Source organism: Punica granatum, chromosome 1, assembly GCF_007655135.1.
Source record: "Punica granatum isolate Tunisia-2019 chromosome 1, ASM765513v2, whole genome shotgun sequence".
Lineage (NCBI taxonomy): Eukaryota > Viridiplantae > Streptophyta > Magnoliopsida > Myrtales > Lythraceae > Punica > Punica granatum.
This window is the reverse complement of record NC_045127.1, coordinates 47852132-47873562: the sequence shown is the minus strand read 5'-3', so window position 1 is coordinate 47873562 and position 21431 is coordinate 47852132. Positions and strand designations below refer to the sequence as shown.

General features: G+C 36.9%; 1 protein-coding gene across 1 annotated transcript; it reads left to right on the top strand.

Annotated features, from left to right (window-relative positions):
* The first annotated feature begins 9550 nt into the window (after positions 1-9550).
* On the top strand, positions 9551-11621 carry LOC116192256 (geraniol 8-hydroxylase-like). The gene is made up of 3 exons (XM_031520745.1): positions 9551-10057; positions 10214-10642; positions 10910-11621. Exons 1-3 carry the CDS (start codon positions 9590-9592, stop codon positions 11519-11521), a joined length of 1509 nt encoding a protein of 502 aa, XP_031376605.1. The 5' UTR covers positions 9551-9589; the 3' UTR covers positions 11522-11621.
* Positions 11622-21431: the final 9810 nt, after the last annotated feature.

Here is a 21431-nt window from a genome sequence, read left to right as displayed (position 1 = left end):
TTTGGAGCGACTTTATCTGAGTCTTTCCCTCTGTAGATTGTGGACTCTGTTTTTTGAATTCTGCACTCTTATGATTTAAATTTTCACTAAATAATCCTGTTGTTGACATGACTTATAAAGATCCGTTATCTACATAATCAAATCATGGTATCTTCATGCAGTTAATTAATTTATAAGACCCTCTATATTACTTTGTTTTGGTCAATTTATTTGCCACTTTCTCTTATTGGATTTATAGTGTTTGGTCCTCTGATCTTAATGCTGCGTAATAAATCAATTTAATATATACACCATCTCCATAATAAAGTAACACCAAATAATACACGTGCAACGCACGTGCTATAATACTAGTAATTTAAAAAAAATCAAAAGAAATCAAAAGGAAAGGAAAACCAACATGTTGTGTGGTTATTGAAGATGCGGGCCTCACTGACAACCCCCAAATCCCGGCAATTGAGCCAAATCTCATTATCAGGCTTAATTGCCAAAGGTGGAGCCTCACCAGTGGCCCCAACAACCCATTCCCCCGGGCTGAGGTCATTGGCGACCACAGAAAGCATTAGTGACCTCAGTTGGGGGGTTGGGACTTGCCGGCAAGGCCCTCATACAAGACAATCACATAGTCCACTTGTTTCCTTTCTTTGTTTTTTAAGATTTTCGTCATATTAATCTTTAATAATTTAATTATGTAGTCGAAAATAGGGGATGTGGCGGTGCAATGTCATCAAACATACAATAAATTTTATGGGCATGGTAGATCTAATAAATAAAATATGAAAGTTCGTGCTTTTGTAAATAAAAACACTAGTCCATAGTTAGATTTAAAAAAGTAGTAAAAGGTCTGATTTTTTTTTTATCCTACTTAGTACAGAGTCATGAAGAGGAGGAATTTAAAAACTACCAAATCCAAATAAAATTAAACATGATTTTACAATATTATCATGCTGAATAATTTAGCTATATAAATCCAAATAAAACCAACATAGAAATAGGTTAAAGCCCATGGGATAGAAAAACTTAATATGCTATTAAATATATTTGACTTCAGATTTGTTCAATTTCAGTGTTAGAAACAAATATCCAAGCTGAAGACAAAAATTCTTAGAAAAACAAAATCCAATCTTTGGATTTTTCGAAGAAGTTTCAGTGCAATTGTCTAATTTATCAATATTTCTTTTGTTTTGTTTTTTTTTTGGAGGGATGTGTCAAGACAAAGGCTAGTACGGGCATGGAAAGCGATGCAGCTAAAGCTTCAAATGAAAATGGGTCCTGTGGATGTATGGCCGTGATGACCGTACGTCACATGACCTCCGGTGACCTTCTGCAAATGAAAAATACCAAAGCTATAATTGCAGCGCTTTCAATGCCCGCCCCAAAAGAGATTGAACTGAACAAAGACAGACAATATTACCGAGCTGGTAAAAGATCGAAAACGTACTGAACGAAGATAGGAAATAGAGAATTCTTACAAAAATGCAATTATTTCAATTTTCAAAATAAAAAAGAAAAATAACAAGAAAAAGTGAACCATCAAAACCCAATTAAACATTAATAAAATACTTAATAAAAGGAATTTAATCTTGTGATAGTATGTGAGTTCATTGAATTCAACTGAGCAGTCATACTTGTGTTTTGGTGCTTAAAATGAAGCTGTGCGAGAATATTTGTTGCTTTCTTCAATTCTTTTCAGCCTCCTACCGTCCTACGAGGAGGATAAGCAAAAGCAAGAGGAAGAGGAGGCAAAATGAATCAAAGAAACTTTGATGTCATCGCAATTATGATTTGTACTCAAGCGACTATGGTTCACCCGGCTCCTCATATGTCGATGTTCCAAGATAGGGTGTGGTCCCAAAGGCAAACATATTGGCCCTTCAATTATCATCGTCGAGCTGCTTGGAAAGACAAGGAAGTTGGATTTCAAAGCTATTCGAAGTGAGACGATTACGATGATAAATAAAGGTAGAAAAAAGTATTTTGTAGGCTCTTACGTTAAGTGAGTTTGCTGCATTTATTGATATCTTTAGTTCATATATATACCGGGAGAGGCTGTGGTAAGAACATAACTTTTATCATACTCCGAGTTCGACTTGAAAGGCTTTTTTGAGCTGATCCAGTAAGGAATTTTACCGGTAAGGAACCAATAAGAGTTGGTTGAAACGGTTCGGCATTTGTTCTCCTTAACTAATTAAGGTCTCGGGTTCGACTCTGCGAATGGAGAAAATATTTGATTAGGAGAGTTTAACCCATTAATGAGTCAATCCGACTCAAATTGAATTAGTCAGGGACCGTTAGACTTATGGATCTGGTCCCAAAAAAAATTTGGTTGTGATTAAGCTGAGCTGAGCGAGACACCGTGATCATGTATTACGAGCACCACAACCAGTTCACTCATCTTAGGCCATCCTGTTCCCCTGACGTTCTAGTCTGGGCCTGATCCTCAAGAGCGCGCGGCCATTATCAATGGGGAAAGATTTGGTTCCAGTCTTATCTATTCTCAAATATATTTTGTCAGTAAATCTGTGCGATGCACGGACAGAGAGATTGAACTGAATTCTTTATATATACGAAACAGCCATCTAACAAAAAACAAGATATATATATATATATATAATACATAATATCCCTTGTTTACCGATATTAACGACCGATGCATCAATATAAAACTCAGCACCAAAGGTCCAAAACAACGAATTATATCATCGAAATGTATTAGGTGATGACATTCAACAAAAAGGAAATAACATAATTTTAAGAATTCTATCACCAAAGTAACGAATACTCTCACCAAAATAACGAGTTCTAGCACCGAATTGACAATTTCTTTGATCGCATGTTTGTGCCTCACGTACATAATCTATAGATTATGTGGGCTCATTTTATCCTTAGTTGATGCAGTACATAGACGAACCGAAAATCTATCCCAATTATTAAATTTTATGAAGAAAATTTGACTCATGCTATAATCTTTGCTATATATTCTATCTCACGTTACTTCTCATCATTCAACAACTTTTACACTTTTTCATAAATATATTGCTGTGAGGAGCGTATAAATTTAAGAATAATGGGGAATTCACTAAATTCTTTTAAATTTGAAATATGTGACACCACTACATGCGATAAAGAGGCTGGTTGCATAGTTACATTACCGACAACTCGGATCAATAGAAATGGTGTCCAGATGCGGTAAAACTCAAAGAGTGACCTCGACAAAAGGTTGTAAATATAATTAGCCCGCACAATTAATATGTTCAGGCATTGATGAGTTGATTCTCAATGCCCGATCATATAAATCGATTTATACTTACTTATATAAAAAAAAAAGACAGAAAAAAAAAGTCTACTGCTTGAAGACCAATTTGGATAGACCGACTTGGATAGAAGAGATGCGGAGCGAAAGGGGTAGGGTCCCGCCTTCTCCCCATTTCTTTTCAATGCGATATTGGGAAAGCATATGGTTATTATTATTCCTTTTTTTTTCGGCAGAGTTTTATTATTATCATTATTATTTTGGGTAAAATATATGTTTAGTTAAGTACAGATAGATTTTTGGGTAAGAAAGTATAGATAGATTTTGAAAAGGAACAAAATTTTCAATATATGGTACAATGACCTTTCCTTCGGCCAATAGAGTCCAATGACTATGACGGGAGATTTTTGTCTTTTTTCCTAATATCAGATGTCGTGCCGTGAATGGAGGTAATTTTTTCATATTTTCCATTACAGTGGAGGCCTTAATTTGGCACAAGAAAATAAAATTTCTAGTACTATAACACCATAATTAAATATGTAATCTCTTAATTGTCAGGCGGTGACGCATCCGTCATCATCTTTCTTTGATTTACGAAAGGCACAGTGGCAGATCACCAAAAAGTAAAAAAGTATAGAGAAAATAAAAATAAAATAAAAAACATGCTCAATGGAATAAAATTTCACCTGACCACCTTACGGAAATAAATTTCACCTAGCCGAGAAATAAGGTTGGTATAAATATGGTTCATATTTAACTTGTATTTGGCTTAAGACGCTCCGTTGCTAAGCCGTATTTCAAGCATTTTCACACCCTGCTCTTGTATTTTACTTCTATTCTCACAAATAGAACATCTCATGCACATTTTACTATATCTCGAGCAAAAAAAAAAATGCACATTTTACTGTACTCCTGCTCTATTTGTTACCAGCTCGAGAGGGACTTCTTTTTGGGCTTCCTTATCATTCCGTGTACCATAATATATATGGTTGAGACCAATTTGGATAGACCGACTTGGGTAGAAGCGATGCGGAGCGAAAGGGGTAGGGTCCCGCCTTCTCCCCATTTCTTTCAATGCGATATTGGGAAAGCATGTGGTTATTATTTTTCTTTTCCGGTAGAGTTCTATTATTATCATTATTATTTTGGGTAATATATATATATATATATAGGTTTTGAGAGATGTTATCATCTTTAGTTAAGTACAGATAGATTTTGAAAAGGAACAAAATTTTCAATATACGGTACAATGACCTTTCCTTCGGCCAATAGACAAAAAAGGCAAACAAAAACAGCCAAAAAAACTGATAACAACATATGGATAATGACAAATTGTATTTTAAATGTCAAGTTTACGTGATTAATCAGGTTATAAATCAGGGTCACTTAGCAAGTAAATTTCTACCCTAAACAGATAAACGGGATGATGTTCAGTGTGGATCGGTCATGGACCGCCCTATGAGGGTATGTTACATTTCGACAGTATTTTAAAGGCCCAACAAATACAATGTTTGTAGTCAAGTCTCAAATGTGTTTGTCACTTTTAAATTGTTCTATAGTGTGAAAATGCGACTTTTACAGATTATTACGAGAGTGTTTTCGCCTAAAAAACCCAAAACCCAAACTTTTCCTTGACTATTTGTCTGTGTTTAGTTAAGCCGAGTTTGATATTAATATGTTCTTCATATTTTGACCCATTCTAAACACAAACTTAGGGAGAATGGGGTACGAAATACCACTAGGGTGCCAAGACCTCAGCACGTATCCCATGAGGGACCGAATAACCTTTCACGGGCCGTTCCCGCTCGTACCTCTAATCCAATTCCCTAAGTGCCCGGACCTACACTAGGGTGACAGAAACATGCCGACAGAACAGGGAAGGTGTATGAATGATAATCGCACCTTGACAGACGCCCGTCCCTTTTCTTATTCGGTATGTTTCAGTCATCCTAATGCCTTGAGTGTCGACAAATCAAGAACCGGTGGTCATGTCCTTAGACCAAAAAAATGCGTAAGTGTACGAGAAAAATCGAGATTACGTGACACAAACTATCGAAGGTCAGTAGCCGATGTCGACCGATCCTTTGGATCTTCCAAGGTTGTGAGGACCCCGAGAGAGCCAAGAAACTGGTCGCTCCGCCCGAAAATGATCTAAGAAAGACTTGTGCACTCCGACTTGAGCCGCCTCAAATCGAGCCCAGACTCAAGTCAAAGTACACGAGTACTCCCTAAATATCTATGCTACACGTGTCATGTGTCTTGGTGCTTTTTAAAATTGTGAGTTTTAAAGGAGCATGGCCAACAGCTCTTGAACTGTCGACATGATTACAGATTATTGATCGGTTCGTGCAATTAATTAAAAGGTCGAGTAATTTGTTTAGCCAAGTGAAACATCCCAACTTCCCCATGCGTGGAGTTATTGAGTTTAATTAAAATCTTGTCGAATGCTTTAAATTTGCGGGTTTCAGGCCGTCGAGCCGACTATTGATGGACCGTTCAATAAAGCCTTAATTCTCAATCATCTTGAAATTAAACCTTTTTTTTTTGAGTTTTCATGATTAATCCAATTCGTGCGGGATTTTAATTAAAATGCATTCAAACGTCCTTGAACACACAAATCATGATCACAACAATTTTAATTTGCAATTTTTAAGCTCTAGTGATCAATTAAGCCGACTTAATGCCTTTAGTCAGGTTTACTCCTTAAGGTCGAGTAAGCATGAAATTCAATTCGTGTAGATTCATTTTCATTTTAATCAGTTCATCCAAGTTTGTGGCGAAGTTGGTTCCTCATTGTACATTCGGATTTTTGAAGTGTTGAGTTTAATTAACAAGCCGGTTCACTCAATCTCCATCAAAACATGCATTTCACCTAAACGTCATTCATGCAAACATCGAATCACCGAAAATGAGAGCTCTATGCACGATACTAAGCTCAAGTTTTGTACCTCTCCCGAGCTAGTGTCACGAGGGACTATGTGAAGCTATGGACTGCCCACGAACGGAGGCTAGGATGTACCATTTAAGGATTCCTCGACAGCAAAGGGTAAGGCTGCAAGCCGCGAAGCACACTAGGGGGAAACCTGCATGGTGGCTGCAACCAGGCGACGGCTGCAACGGATTTGAGCCCGTGAAATGGACTGGACCTGCAAGTGGACAAAAAAGGAAAGGGAAAGGCTAGCAAATGCAGATGAAAAGAACGAACGTGAGGAAGGAAACGGGGACTTAGCTTGGGGTTTCGATGGGGGCAGTTCCGGGGAGCCTCGAGTGGCTCAAACAGCAACAGTGACAGCTCATAAGCTCGGAGAAGAAGCAAGCAGCAGCAGCAGAACGTGAAAGAGGCAGGCAGAGATGCTCGAGCTGATCTGCTAGGAAGAGAAAGGGAGGGCACGACAGCAAATTCAAGCAAACAAAAAGGAACGAAAAGAGTGCGAGTGGAACGGCGAGACACTTAGCTCGGGGTGAGGTCCTGATTGCCTCTCGTGGTTGCAGCCGAGAAGAAGCAGAGGAAAGGAAGGTGATGATCAGTGTTCTGTCGATGATCCAAGCCAGAAGGAGCAGGTAAAGCCATGGCTAACGTGAGTAGTGGCTGGAGCTGTCTGCTGTTCTGTTTTGACCGAGAGGAACAGGAAGAAGCCGATGGTGTGGTGTTGATGATGGGCTGAAGATGATCGACGAGAGATGATGATGATTGCTGGTAGATGCCAAGGAGAAAAGAAAGAAGTTGAGGTGATACCGATGATGATCAGGATATGGTGAAGACGGTGTGAAGGTGACTGAGGAGAGGGAGAGCGTGGCTCTTTTTCTAAGCTGAGGGCGTGAGCGTGAAAGTTGAGGGAGAATCGGCTGAACTGAGGGAAAGGGAGTCCAGAGAGGGTAGTGTGTGTCCGTGAGGGAGACCAGAAAAAGTCGAGCTGGGGGAAGTGTGAGCTAGAGGGACCTTGAGAGTGAGTTGAGGGAAGTTCGGGACAGTCTAGCTGAGGGAAATCCGTGAACTGAGGGGTGGCTTCTGGTCCGTTCTGTGTAGGGCTGAGCTGAGGGGAAGTTCTCCAACTTTTATTTTATTTTTTGTTGCAGCCGAAAAGAAAATATGAAAGATGATCAAGTCTGATGGCGTGTATCGCAGCAAGGGATGGTGACCGACAGACAAGAAAGCAAAACTGATGTTGAAGTCATGGGCGTCTGTCATGGCCGGTCTGTGCCTCTCTCGTTGCTGGAATTGTCGGAGAGAAGATGTCCATGAACTGATTGAGGCGTGAAGAAGAAGGCTGCAGGCACAGGGGATAGGCTTCTGTCCACTGTCCGCCAAAGAGCAGAAAAACTGAATCAGGAGCCGGAAAAAAAAAATGATGGAAAGGAAAGGAGAAAGAAAGAAAATGGGGAGAGATGGCATGGCCGTGGTCTGAACTGCTGCCTGCAGATCAGAGGGGCTCGGTTTGCAGGGGGTGGATCTTTGCGTGCGGTCAGGCCCACAGCAGTTGCAGGCACCTGCAGAAAAAGAAGAAGAAGAAGACGGCAAGAAAAGAACAAGAAATGAAGACTTTGGTCAACTGATCCAAGGAAGTAAGAAAAAGAAGAAATCAGGAAATTGATTAACAAATGTCGTGGGGGGTCGGCCAAGTTGTCCACTTGAGCCGACCCCACTGTGATCTTTTTTTTTTTTTTTTCGTATGAGCGTTCTTCGAATGGAATTTGATTTCTCAAGATCCGTTAGTATTTTCGGAATGAAAACCTCAAAACTGAGAAATTCGAAATATAACCGGATTCATGGAAATTCCAATTTGCGTCGACGGGATTAGGGCTGGCAATATTTCACACGACACGATAATACGACACGGATACGACACGAAGTTAAACGGGTTTGGATTGGACATTTTTGATAATCGATCTAAATGGGTCAAATCTGTTTAAACACGGTTAATAAGCGTGTCTTATCGGGTTGAACCCATGTAACCCGATTATACACGATTGGACCTGTTTATTTAGACATGTTTAATCGTGTTACTATAATCATGTAACCCGTTAACCCGTTTATGTATATGAATTGATCAAAATATACTTATGTAATCCTAACTTTCGAAATCCCTAACCTAATTTCCTTTCCTTTCTTTCACCTAATCCAACACATGTCATGTTAACGTGTAAACATGTCGTGTTAACGTGTTCGGGAAAACGAGTTAATCGGATAAACATGTCGTGTTAATGTATCCGGGTAATTCAGTTGATCGGATAAACAAGTTGTGTTAACGTGTCCGGATAACGTTTATAATCGTGTCGTGTATACGTGTACCTATTATGGCACGTTTCGATAAACGAGTTTAAACGTGTCTAAACGGGTTAACACGGATATAAACGTGTCGTGTATGGGTTTCCAAAACCTGACCCGTTTAATAATCGTGTCGTGTACGGGTTATGATTTCGATGACACGAACCCGTTTAGACACGACACGTATAAACACGACACGACACGAATTGCCACCCCTAGACGGGATCGAATCTCGATAAAAGTCGACTTCGACCCTCTGACGCGCGTTGATCGTAATTGTTCGATTAATTTCGAAATTCTTATCTTTTCAATCCGACATCTGAAAAATATTTATGGACTACCGATGTGTTCTAAAAAATTCAAGGAACGATATTATACAGAAAAATATTTTTGAATTGCGAGTATCATCTCGAATTTGAAAGAAATCAAAATTAATGCACGTGGACCTGAAATTATCATCTTCTCAATCGGACATCCAAAAAATAATTTGAGACCACCATTGTATTCAGAAAAATTCAAAAATCAATATTATGCATAACAAAAATATTTTGGTTCCGAATTTTATTCCGGATTTTAAAATTCAAATTTGATGTGCGTAAGGTTTGAGAATATCCTGTTGAGTATTTTTTTTCTAAAAAATGTAAAAATTGGTATTAAATTAAGAAAATGTCCAATTTTAAAAGTTGTGGATGCCCGAGTAATTAACCAAAAAACTTCCCGCTGATGACGATTTTGCCTCTTTGGAACCGATGAGTCAAAATGGGGTGCTGACAGTAAGATCCTTAATATAACATGTGATGATTATATTTAACGGTAATTTATCAACTTACCACAATCAATTACCAAAGATAACAAGTAAAATCAGTACACGACTTATTCTCTCTCCTCCACGGACAGCCCAACACCGGACGGGATAAGTTTCCCATTTTTTTTATTGTTTTGATTTGGTTTCGTTGTCTCCCACTGAGCAAACACTATTGGAGGATTCCTCTTTGGGCTTCCTTGTGCAATATAAAGTGAGCACCTTGATGAGCTTTCTAGCAAACATGTAGAGAGAGAGATCGAGAGAGAGAATGGACTTCTTGCTGTTGATTTTGGGGCTGTGCCTCTCCTGGTGGTTGCTCCTAGCCCTCCTCTACGTTACAAAGAGAGGCAATTTGAGCAAAGTTGGGAAGCTGCCACCAGGTCCAAGGCCGCTCCCGTTGATCGGGAACCTCCTCGAGCTCGGGTCCCTACCCCACATGTCTCTAACAAAGCTTGCTAGTGCCCACGGTCCCATCATGAGCCTCAAGCTGGGCCGCGTCACCACTGTGGTCGTCTCCTCGGCCCCAATGGCACGAGAGATCCTCCAGACCCATGACGTCTCCTTCTCCAACCGCCTGATCCCTGATACTATAACAGCTCTCCAACAGGATGAGCTCGGGTTACCTTGGATCCCAGTTGCTCCGCTCTGGAGGAACCTCCGCCGGATTTGCAACGTCCACCTTTTTGCGCCCAAGACCCTTGACTCAAGCCAACAAATTCGCCGCCGAAAAATCCAGGTTTGTGGGGCAAAAGATAAAAGTCATGCAATCGACAGTGAAGTCATATATGGTGGTTTGTCGTATGGTTCGTGAACATTTTCATGGTACATATGGAGTTCTGCCCGTCTTTTTCTTTTATATATGAATTAATGATACATATATTTTTGGCAACAGGAACTCCTGGATTACATCGGGAAGTACAGTGAGACTGGAAGCTCGGTGGACATTGGCGAGGCGGGATTCACGACTACGCTTAACCTTCTGGGAAACACGACCGTCTCAGTGGACCTGGCGGACCCCACCTCGGAGTCGGCCAAGGAGTTCAAGGAGTTAGTGTGGCAGATCATGGTGGAGGCGGGGAAGCCAAACCTGGCGGACTACTTCCCAGTGCTCAAGAGGTTGGACCCACAGGGTGCGAGGCGGAGGATGACTGGTTACTTCGGGCGGATGTTCGATGTTTTCGATAGGATCATCAATGAGAGGCTGCAGGTCAGGGAGATCCCTGGCTCGGTCAGGAAGAACGATATGCTGGATACTCTGCTTGAGCTTAGTGAAAATAAAGAGGAGGGCATGGATCTATTTCTCATGAAGCACCTGTTCCTCGTAAGCATATGTTTCTGCCTCTGCTTTTCCTTCGTCCTGAAACATTTTTCAGTAAAGGGAAGGGTTGAATTGATTCCATCGACTTCTCTTCTCATTGTTTGACCTCAAACATGAAATTAAAAGATTCGACGATTGCATTAAGATTCACGTGATTTATTTAGTATGGCTGTGTTTGGCTGTTGCTCCTATAGAATTATGGGTAACAAGAAGCCGTCTTTTCGGGATTCCTCGAGTAAGTTTTCCTTTTAATTTCTCATTGATGTCTAGGACCTCTTTGCTGCGGGGACTGATACCACTTCAAGCACGTTGGAGTGGGCGATGGCTGAGCTGCTTCGCAATCCCGACAAGCTATTGAAAGCACAGGCCGAGCTCGAACAGGTGATTGGCCGGGGGAACCCTGTTGAGGAATCTGACATTGCTCGACTAACGTACTTACAGGCAACGGTGAAGGAGACCTTCCGGATGCACCCAGCCGTCCCATTGCTCCTCCCCCGTAGGGCTGGAGCCACTGTGCAGGTCGGCAGCTACACCATCCCTGAGGGCACACAAATCCTGGTCAATGTCTGGGCCGTAGGCAGAGATCCGGACACGTGGAAGGACCCGAACCAGTTTATTCCGGAGAGGTTCTTGGGACTGGACATTGACGTCAAGGGACAGAACTTCGGGCTCTTGCCTTTTGGCGGAGGGCGGAGAACATGCCCGGGTCTACCGTTGGCTATAAGAATGTTGCACCTGATGCTCGGTTCACTCCTTAACTCCTTCAATTGGGAGCTCGAAGATGGGGTTTCTCCGGAAACCATGGATATGGGGGAGATGTTCGGGCTCACCTTAAAAAAGGCTCAACCAGTCCGCGCCGTGCCTTTAATGGTCACGAAATAATCTTAAACACAAGAAACTTATATGTAGTCGGCGCCATTACTTAGGGGATTTTGGCCTCGGACCATATATAATAAATTGCCATCGGAAGAGGCTTATCGCTCGTTTAGTTTCATAGTATGATTTTAAAATCATACTTTAAATTAATTTTATTCATAATAAAACAAAATAATTTATACAAAGTCAAAGGGTGTGTCATATTTATGTCACTTTTTTTTTACAACAAAATAAAATAATTTATACAAAATAAATGGTGGGTTTCATTTATATTACTCTTTCTTAAAATCAAAATTTTATTTTGAAATCAAATGCACCATTAGTTTATAGTTCTTACATGCTGAATTTCATGAATTGATTTGGCCTCGTGTTCTTCCCAAAAAAAACAGAGTGAGAGAGAGAAATCCATTCCCCTTTCATTGTTTAATGAGGTGGACTTGCTATATTCAGCAAATAATTGATGCCCTATATATGCATTAAGATGCACTCATCCATAATCAAATTTAATCCCACATGGAAATCTGTAGCCCCTGAATAATTAGTTTAACGACCTTGTTCTGTTCCAAATTGATGGGGTTCTATCCTGTGAACACCGTGTCCGTGTGAACTAATTAAATTATGAAATGAATCGACTAATTATATTGTTACAAGATCGAAAAGATATCGGTATAACCGATAAATTAAGTCATGGTATAATAAGCACATGGGACATCTATGTATTACAAATCACTGATGACAATACTAGATTAAATTAATGAGAAACTGCATATGTTAATTAATTCGCTTACGATTTTGCAGCTTTGCAATTTATATATATATTAAAATAAAATATAAGTCGAATTCTCACACCGTCATATTATCAAAAATAAAAAATGGAGCTCTCTCACTTTACTACGTCATCGCTTATGTATGAAAGAAAATTTTTAAGAATATAGAGCATAATATATATGAATTCTTTCAAATATATATCGCATGGCCATATAAGTAGGAAGGACATTCAAATATATATATATATATATATATATGGAAGATCCACCCAATATCGATATATTCGGTGAATTTCAAATTAACGGAATATATGTATATGTATTCAATTATATACATGAGATTATAAAAAAAGAAAATAACATAATTGCAAACCACAAAATATATATATATATATATCAAATAATATTGCCTTTATAAATATATATATACATATATATATGTATATATATATGGGGAAACAAAAAGAGAAGGCAGAACAATTCCACCGGAAAAAAGGGAAGGCATAAAACAGACATATATAATTCGATTTTCTACGTATGATCTTAGACCTCTTTTTTCTTTTTCTTTTTTTTTTCCTTTAAATTTTTATGTTTCTTGGTTGAACGTTGATTCGCTGAATGAACTTATTAATGCAAATTTGAAATTGGTTGTTTTGATATTGATTGTGTTGACATGATTTATGTTGGAGTTCCATTATGAACATCATTTGAGTGCCTATAAGATTTTTTGAATTTCTATTTCCTAAATATTTCTTTGTAATTTTTATTTTATAATTTGATGGAAATCTTTTCTCCATGAACTTCTAGGTCTTGAGTTTTAGTTATTTATTCTTAATTCTTTGGTTGAAATTTAATAGGTAGAATAAATCCTTCAATTCAAATTTCAAACTAATTTTTTCGACATTGATTGTTCAATTTTAATAATCTTCTATATTGCAATTCCATTACAGGTGTTGCTTCAGTAACGGTCATATTTGTTTTTTACTTCTATGCTAAGAATATTTCTTTTTTTACTCTTATTTCATCACATCATAATATAACGGAAAACTTTTCTCCATGAACTTCAAGTCATAAGCTTTATGTATTTATTCTTAATTTTGTGGTTGAATTTTAATTGTATACATCTTTTAAGGTAAATTTTAAATTAATTACTTCAATATTGGTTGTTTTAGCAGTCTTCTCTAAAATTTTCTTTTTCATGGTTAAATTTTGATTTGTAGAATAAACTTTTTGATGCAAATTTGGAGTTGATGATTTTGATACCTATTATTTTTCATGCAAGTTTTACACACACACACACACATATATATATATATGAAAACAAAGCCCGAGCTAAATTCTCACGCCGTCACATCATCAAAAATAAAAAGATAGAACTCTCTCATGTTGTCACGTCATCGATTTACATTAAGAAAATTATTATATTCTTATAAAGAAAGGAAATATTCTCACATAGATTGTTTAAAATTTGATTAATTAATTATGTAATAATAGAATATATAAATTATATGTATATAGCTCAACGAAATATATAAAAGGGAAGAAAATATACAGTAGAATATATATATATATATATTGTATGTTCATAGACCAATATATAGATTATTTACGATTAAATATAATCTAATATGGACATGATAATAATTTACGATATAAATTATATAGTCTATATATATTATTGCGGTATTTTAAATATTACTTTTTTATTATTAATTTAGGCATCTCTCTTTAATTGACTATAAATATGTCTTTTATACCATTCAAGTTTTTCGACAAATAACAAACGGTAGTTTCTCGAATGAAGGTCATTTCTCCTCTCTCTGTTTTTTTTTTTAACTCTCCACTCATTTTTTTATAAATTGTCACATGCAAATTTTCTCCTCTACGATTGGAGTTCCCTAAGTCTCAATCCAGATTCAAGCAGTTGGTTCTCGAATGAATGTCGTGTTGCCTTTTTTTTTTTTGTGATGAATTGTTCCATGCGGATTTTTCTCCACTATATTTGACAAGAATAAATAGTAGGTTCTCGGGTGAAGGATGATTTTCCTTTTGTTTTTTATTTTTTATGAATTTTCACATGCGAATTTTCTCCATTGTGTTCGAACCTCCCCAAGCCGCGCTCCAAATTCAAATGGTGAGGAATTAGATGGACCCTATAGATGCTACCCTACAATGAGATGATATCTTACCTATGTAAGAACAATTTATACAAGAGATGATCCAACTTTTTATATATATTTCTTAGGAGTTTTGGTTAACAACTTTAATTTTCATTAGGATTTTTGTTACGATATCGATAACTATATCACATGGAAAAAAATATAGCATGAACAATTACATATTAATTGTTTTTATTATTTTGTCCAAAATAATTATTTTTATAGAATTATTGCATTTTTATATATTAAGAATCCTAAAGTTTCTTATTTTAATATTTTATTGTTTTGCAAATAATTTTCTTACAATGATGAGATATACATAAATATATTGAAATATTGATGTTTTATATATTGAATTAATGATTATTTTATCTTATTGAAAATTGTATAGTTTTGGAAAATTTTATTTTGCACTAGACATCATATCCAAGAAATCGAGATTTGATATGTATGAAGTTAAATATATATACAATTCCGAATATACACTATCCATTAAATATTGAATAGAAACATATATTATTTCATATTATTTTATTTTTTATAATTTGTAATAATCATATATATATATATATATATATCCAACTTCATGTTATAAAATATTATGAATAGGTCCTATTTTTCTAAGCTAATTTCTTAAATTCTGTTTCTTCTTTTTGTCCAATTCAAATATATACTTTCAATTGTTTTGCTTTTCTAAAATAATATCTTAAATTATGTAATCCTAACCTAAACCATACAAGGTTGTGGAGGGGCAAATAACTTATAATAAATTTATTTGTTGTCACTTTGGCGGAATAAAAGCAATACTCCCCAACACAATCTAAATTATGATAATATAATATGACAACTATCAATATAATATTATAACATAATCATTTTAATTGAGAAAATTAGAAACATCTCCCACGTAACACGTGGGTTTTCATCTAGTTAATATAATATGTCTGGTGTGTTCGCCATGCACCTAATTTCACATACGATCCAATTGTAGTGATAAGAAGTGCAACTTATAGAAAAATAAAGACGTGCTCGCTCCAATTGGTCCCGGGATGAAAATCAGTCATAAGCTATGCAAAAATTTAGACTATAAATACAATTGAAATGGTCCGGTTTATGTTACGTACGGAAAAATCCAAAGATCAACATATAATTCTTTCAGAAATCTTATATAATTCATATATTTAATTAAAAAGTAGTATGATCGAGTCTTGTGAATGAAGAAAATTCATGCCGGAAGAGATTTATCTACTTAGTAGACCGATCCGGCTCAAACTGGATTAATCGGGCCTGTTGGACTTCTAAATACTAAGGTATATACAAAAAAAAAAAGAGTAAGGATCAAAAGTGAACAAATTGGAGAAGTTTGAGGACTAGATTCAGCCAATTCATTATCCTTTCGTGGTGGATCCAATGTTTTTTTTCTTTTGTTATTTTGGCGAACTTTTTAAAGGAAAAGTCAGTGAAAGGGCCTGAAACTTTATAAAAAATATCCCAAAATATCTTTGTTTTCTCATAATGGCAATTAGATGGCGAAAAATATCGATTTTTTAAGAGATTCATTGATAGCTTGACAATTAAGAGGTTACAGGTTCGATACCAGTGGGACTACCCGTGCCCCTTTATTAGTCATTGCGATGTTATACTAGGCTCACGAGCCTCTTTTATAAGAATAAAAAAAAGATCGATTGATATAAATTGTCATAATTTTGGTTGTTCTTTTTCGTTATCTGAAAGAATATTGTATAAAAAAATGAAATTTGATTTGTTCAATAAATTGTCAGAATGCTATCCAGGTTTATTTATTTGCTATTTCAAATTAATACAATTTGCATATGTACATGTCAATAAATGTAATTTTTGCAGGTGTAGAATTATATTATAAGATAAAAAATAACTCAGTACAATTGATATAAAATTGAAAATCACTTTAGGCCCGAATTCTCTTCTATCAGAATGTCTCAATTTATATTCCTTCCTATTATCTGGATATACCAAGAAAGATGTACCGTCTAATGAGACTACTATGAAATATTTACTCAACAGCATCTTGAGTAGGGATGATCGGTTCCGAGTACCCTGAATTTTTCACGATACCCGGATCCTACCCTGTAATGGACAGGTTCCAAGATTTTGAAACCGGACCCTACCCTGTTGAATCCTGGAACCGGAACCTACTCGGAACCTGTATTATACCACTGGTTCCAGATACCCTGTTGAAACCTTTAAATTTTTTTCTCTGGCTAAATATAATCGAAAATGTCATATATATAATCAGTAATCACGCCAAATAGAATATCAACAAAAATATAGATTAATCCACAACAAAAAAAAATAATGTCTCATCAATCTATCGACAAAATTAAACATCCATAATACGATCCCATACAACAAAGTGTCTCTGTTCTGATTTATTAAAAGAGACAGTAACTTTACTCTTTACTTTCTTTTTTTAAAATAAATAACCGATTCCGAGTACCCTATAGGCAGGAACCGGAACCGGAATCGATTTTTACCGGTTCCTGATTTTAATACCCGGAATTTACCCAATTTTCAATACGAGCTATCCGGATGCTATCCTAACGGGTAGGTTCCGACCGGTTCTGAATATATCCGGTACCCATGCACACTCTTGGGCCCAATGCAGTGAGAAGGCCAGTGATACGTCCACTGGGTGGTGGACTTGCATTATTCTTCAACATCTACATTCCACGAAGATATTGGGACGTTAACAGCTCAAAAACACCATCTTTTTTTTTCTCTCCCTTTTTATCAGTTTTAATCCTAATAGAATTAGTGCAATCCATGGATAGTGATTTTTTTAGTCTTATTCATTCATAAAATTAAAAACAAAAATATTAATAATATCCTTAAGCAAAATATGCAGACAAACATGTGCCAACGTCTTGACAAAGTAAAAATTATAAATTACTCAAATATAAAAAACAAATTCATTGTTTAACGATATACTTATATTCAGAAAGTCAAAAGTTAAAAATTATTTTATATTTTAAAGGTATTATTACTTTATTATATAATATAATATATATTGATTTTGTTTAAATTAAAAATTCTAAAGTTTTATTAAAGGGGAAAATTATGGTATATATAATATTGGTTTCAACCAATGACTGATGCATCAATGTAAAATTCACCACGAGATGCACGACTACAAGGACATCCAGCAAATTAGCTGCAAGATCACAAAAGACTGATTAAATATCTCATCAGCTAATATCTACTGTTTTCCCGGGGCCGCATTTATGCGAAATATTCTTTAATTTTTTTTTTACCTCATAGAGTAGATTTACGTGACTCGACTAAATTTCCATAGGTATTCTTCAATGAGCTGAGGGCTTATCATTAATTTGTTTCAGCTCTGACTATAAATGATTGAGAACATGTGATTGTGATTTTGATTACTAGTCTCCACGTTCTTCTTTCCTGAATTTTCATAAAAACCTTGTTTGAATTGCAGGTTATAACTGGATTTGAAATGGTAAATTATGAAGGGTTATTACTTATTATATAAATTGATATAATAATCCTTCATAACTCATCCCTTCATAACGCCCATAACTTGCAATTCAAACAAGCAAAAAGAGTCGCACTTGAAATTTCCAGTGAAAAGCTTAATGTAGAAAGTTACTTCATAATGATTGCAATTATTAAATTTTATTTTTCCAGAAAGGGAGCGCAATGCAGTGATTTATACCTTACTTGATAACTTAGAGTTTCCAAGTTCAACTCTCGCAATAGAACTCTCTATATCATTTTATTAGACTTTTATATTTATTTACGTATAATAGGTTCGAACCTCCCTTTATAATAAAAAATAAATATAAATTGTATAAATTATATATTTTTGTTTTGTGTGATATTTGTTAATTGGTTTTTCGAACTACATTCATATTACATGGTGCCTCGTCACAAGAGCATGGACAAAATTAGGGGTGGCAATTCGTGTTGTGTCGTATTTATACGTGTCGTGTCTAAACGAGTTCGTGTCATCGAAGTCATAACCCGTACACGACACGATTATTAAACGGGTCAGGTTTTGGAATCCCATACACGACACGTTTATATCCGTGTCAACCCGTTTAGACACATTTAAACCCGTTTATCGAAACGTGTCATAATAGGTACACGTATACGATTATAAACATTATCCGGACACGTTAACACAACTTGTTTATCTGATGAACTCAGTTACCCAGATACATTAACACGACATATTTATCCGATTAACTCGTTTACCCGAACACGTTAACACGACATGTTTACACGTTAACACGGAGATTGAGATGGAGGGGAAAGGGATGTGGACGAGGAAGAGGCGGGAGCCACATCCGAGGGAGGCAGCGATGGCGTGGATGAGATCTAGCCATGAGGTGCATTGGCTGGAGCGGGAGCTAGCGAAGCGGTGGGCTTCGAATGGTAGATGTTGGGAGTGGAGTCGGCGGTGAGCTTGGGAGAAGGGGAGGGCGAGATCTGAGGTGGACCTGCGAACAATGCGAGGTGCACGGAGATGAGAGTAATGAGAGCGAAGAAACAGAACTTAGCCATTGATAGATGAGAAGAAGGAAATCAAATTGTAGATGAGATCTGAGGGAGGGTAGTAGAGAAGTAGAAGTGGAAGTGGAAGTGCGGTTATGCTGTGTTGGATTGGGTGAAAGAAAGAAAATGAAATTAGGTTATGGACTTAGAAAGTTAGGATTACATAAGGATATTTTGGTAAATTCAAATACATAAACGGGTTAATGAGTTACATGATTATAGTAACAAGATTAAATATGTCTAAATAAACAGGTTTAATCGTGTATAATCGGGTTACACGGGTTCAACCCGGTAAGACACGCTTATTAACCGTGTTTAAACGGGTTGGACCTGTTTAGACCGATTATAACAAATATCCAATCCAAACCCGTTTAACTCCTTGTCATATCCGTATCGTATTATCGTGTCGTGTGAAATATTGTCAGCCCTAGACAAAATCTATTATATATATATATATATATATATATATATAAAAGTATGGAGCTCACATTTTGTTTCTTCACATTTCAATTCCTAATACCCTTACGATAGTTTTATAATTCCAAAAGTGCCCTCAACCTGTAGAGCCTCTGTCCTTCGTGCACTCTTTTCGCTGATCCATGGTCCTTGATTTGCTAACCAATTAATAGCAAAACTAAAACAAAACAAAACAAAAAAGGGCAAAAAAATTTACAAGCCAACAATAATATATGATTTCTTCTGTTTCCAGAACTAATTCTTTTATAACAAAAAAACAAAAGGAAAAAGCAGTGAGGTGGCAAAAGAACAATCAAGATTAACTCTAAGGACGGAGAAGACTTCACCCATTTAACCTAACTGATTTAGATGTATGACTGATCAACCAGGTTTGGTGAATTTCACGTGCCAATAATTTTCCCTGGTAGGATTATCATTGCTTGCTATCCAACATCAAATATATAGCGACAGAAAGCAACCATATCCTGCAAATTCACGAGAGTTTTTTTGTACATATGTCACCGTGAAATAGTTCTAGAGCCTCTAAAATCTGGGGAAAAACAAGCCTCTCCTCAAAACGGAGATGAGCGGAGATGTATTGTGCACTTTATTTTGCACGCTGCTCCTTCATTTTTGCTACCAATGAATCCCCCAAAGTAAGTATAGGATTTGAAAATCTCAAAGCTTTATAATTTGCCAAGTATCTAAGCCGTTGAACATCCGGGCGGTGTATTAAATGACAACTGATTTGAAAAAAAAAAAAATCCTAAAACCCCTATTTGATTGTCCAGGTACAAGTATCGTATATTAAAGACATGATAAACACTATCTTAATTAGTATAGCACGTAAATAAACTACCTAGGGACAAAACTCTTAGAAAGGAACAAATTAGATCCGAAGTCGTGAAGCCATACCACCAAACTCTTTCATCTCTTGTTCTTAAAAGACATTCTTAATTTGATTTTGCCATCCAAAACCTTTCTCTTCGTTAGATTATTGAGGTATCAATAATGAGACGAAATAGCAAAAGAACATTTTCTCCTTCCGCACTACGTGAGGTCAATTGGGCAGATTATTCTACATGAAGAAAATAAGTAAAAAATGCATAATTTATAATTTTATATACCAACCTACAGAAATTGGTTCCTTCCCTATGATTTGTAAGTAGAGATCATCTTCTCCCATACATCTAATAATGAGTGAGTTATACATGATATATAGACCTTGCTCCTTCAAATGGAAATAGCAATACTACTTATTTTCTTCAAGTAGCTTTGGGAGGAAATACTGTAATAAGACTTTGGCAACCATGCTTTTAACTCTGAAATTTGTAAGGATTGGTCACATTATTGCGCGCCATACCTTTCCATCATATAATCCATCCAGGATCTTATCGACAATTTGTACAACATTCTCCAACGAACTAATGAAAAAAGGTTTCATCATAAATGTCCCCGAATTTGCTGAACAAGAAAGCAAGGCGAATTTTATCACCAGATAACTTGAAGTCTGTAACTGACAGAAAATTTTCCTATGCGTTTCCACGAGCGGTTTGCGAGCGCAAGAATGGTTCAATTGCCAAATAATGAGAAGAGGAAACAACACACGGTAGGAGAGGATGGGAGGTGCATGCTCCAAATGACTGATGTGTACGTTAAGAAGTTCTTCCGGAAAAGGCACCAAGCGGCAATGGGCAAAAGGGTAGGAGCGGCAAGGCTATATCTCTGTTAGAGGGGAATTCTGACTGGTGACACCGTGACAGGAAGGGAGGTACACTGGGCGACTTTAGCGGAAGCGGCAGAATGAGATGGAGTGTGATCTGGATGCCAGTTGTGCTGAAGATGATAACAGAGCTTGCGCGGTTGATGGCGATCAGGTGGGAAGCAGCCGGTGAGATGGAGGTAGGCGGTGAACGAAGGGAGCAGAGCGGGTGGGGAAGGAGGAAGCCGGGTAATGGCAGATGGAGAACGGGCGATGGC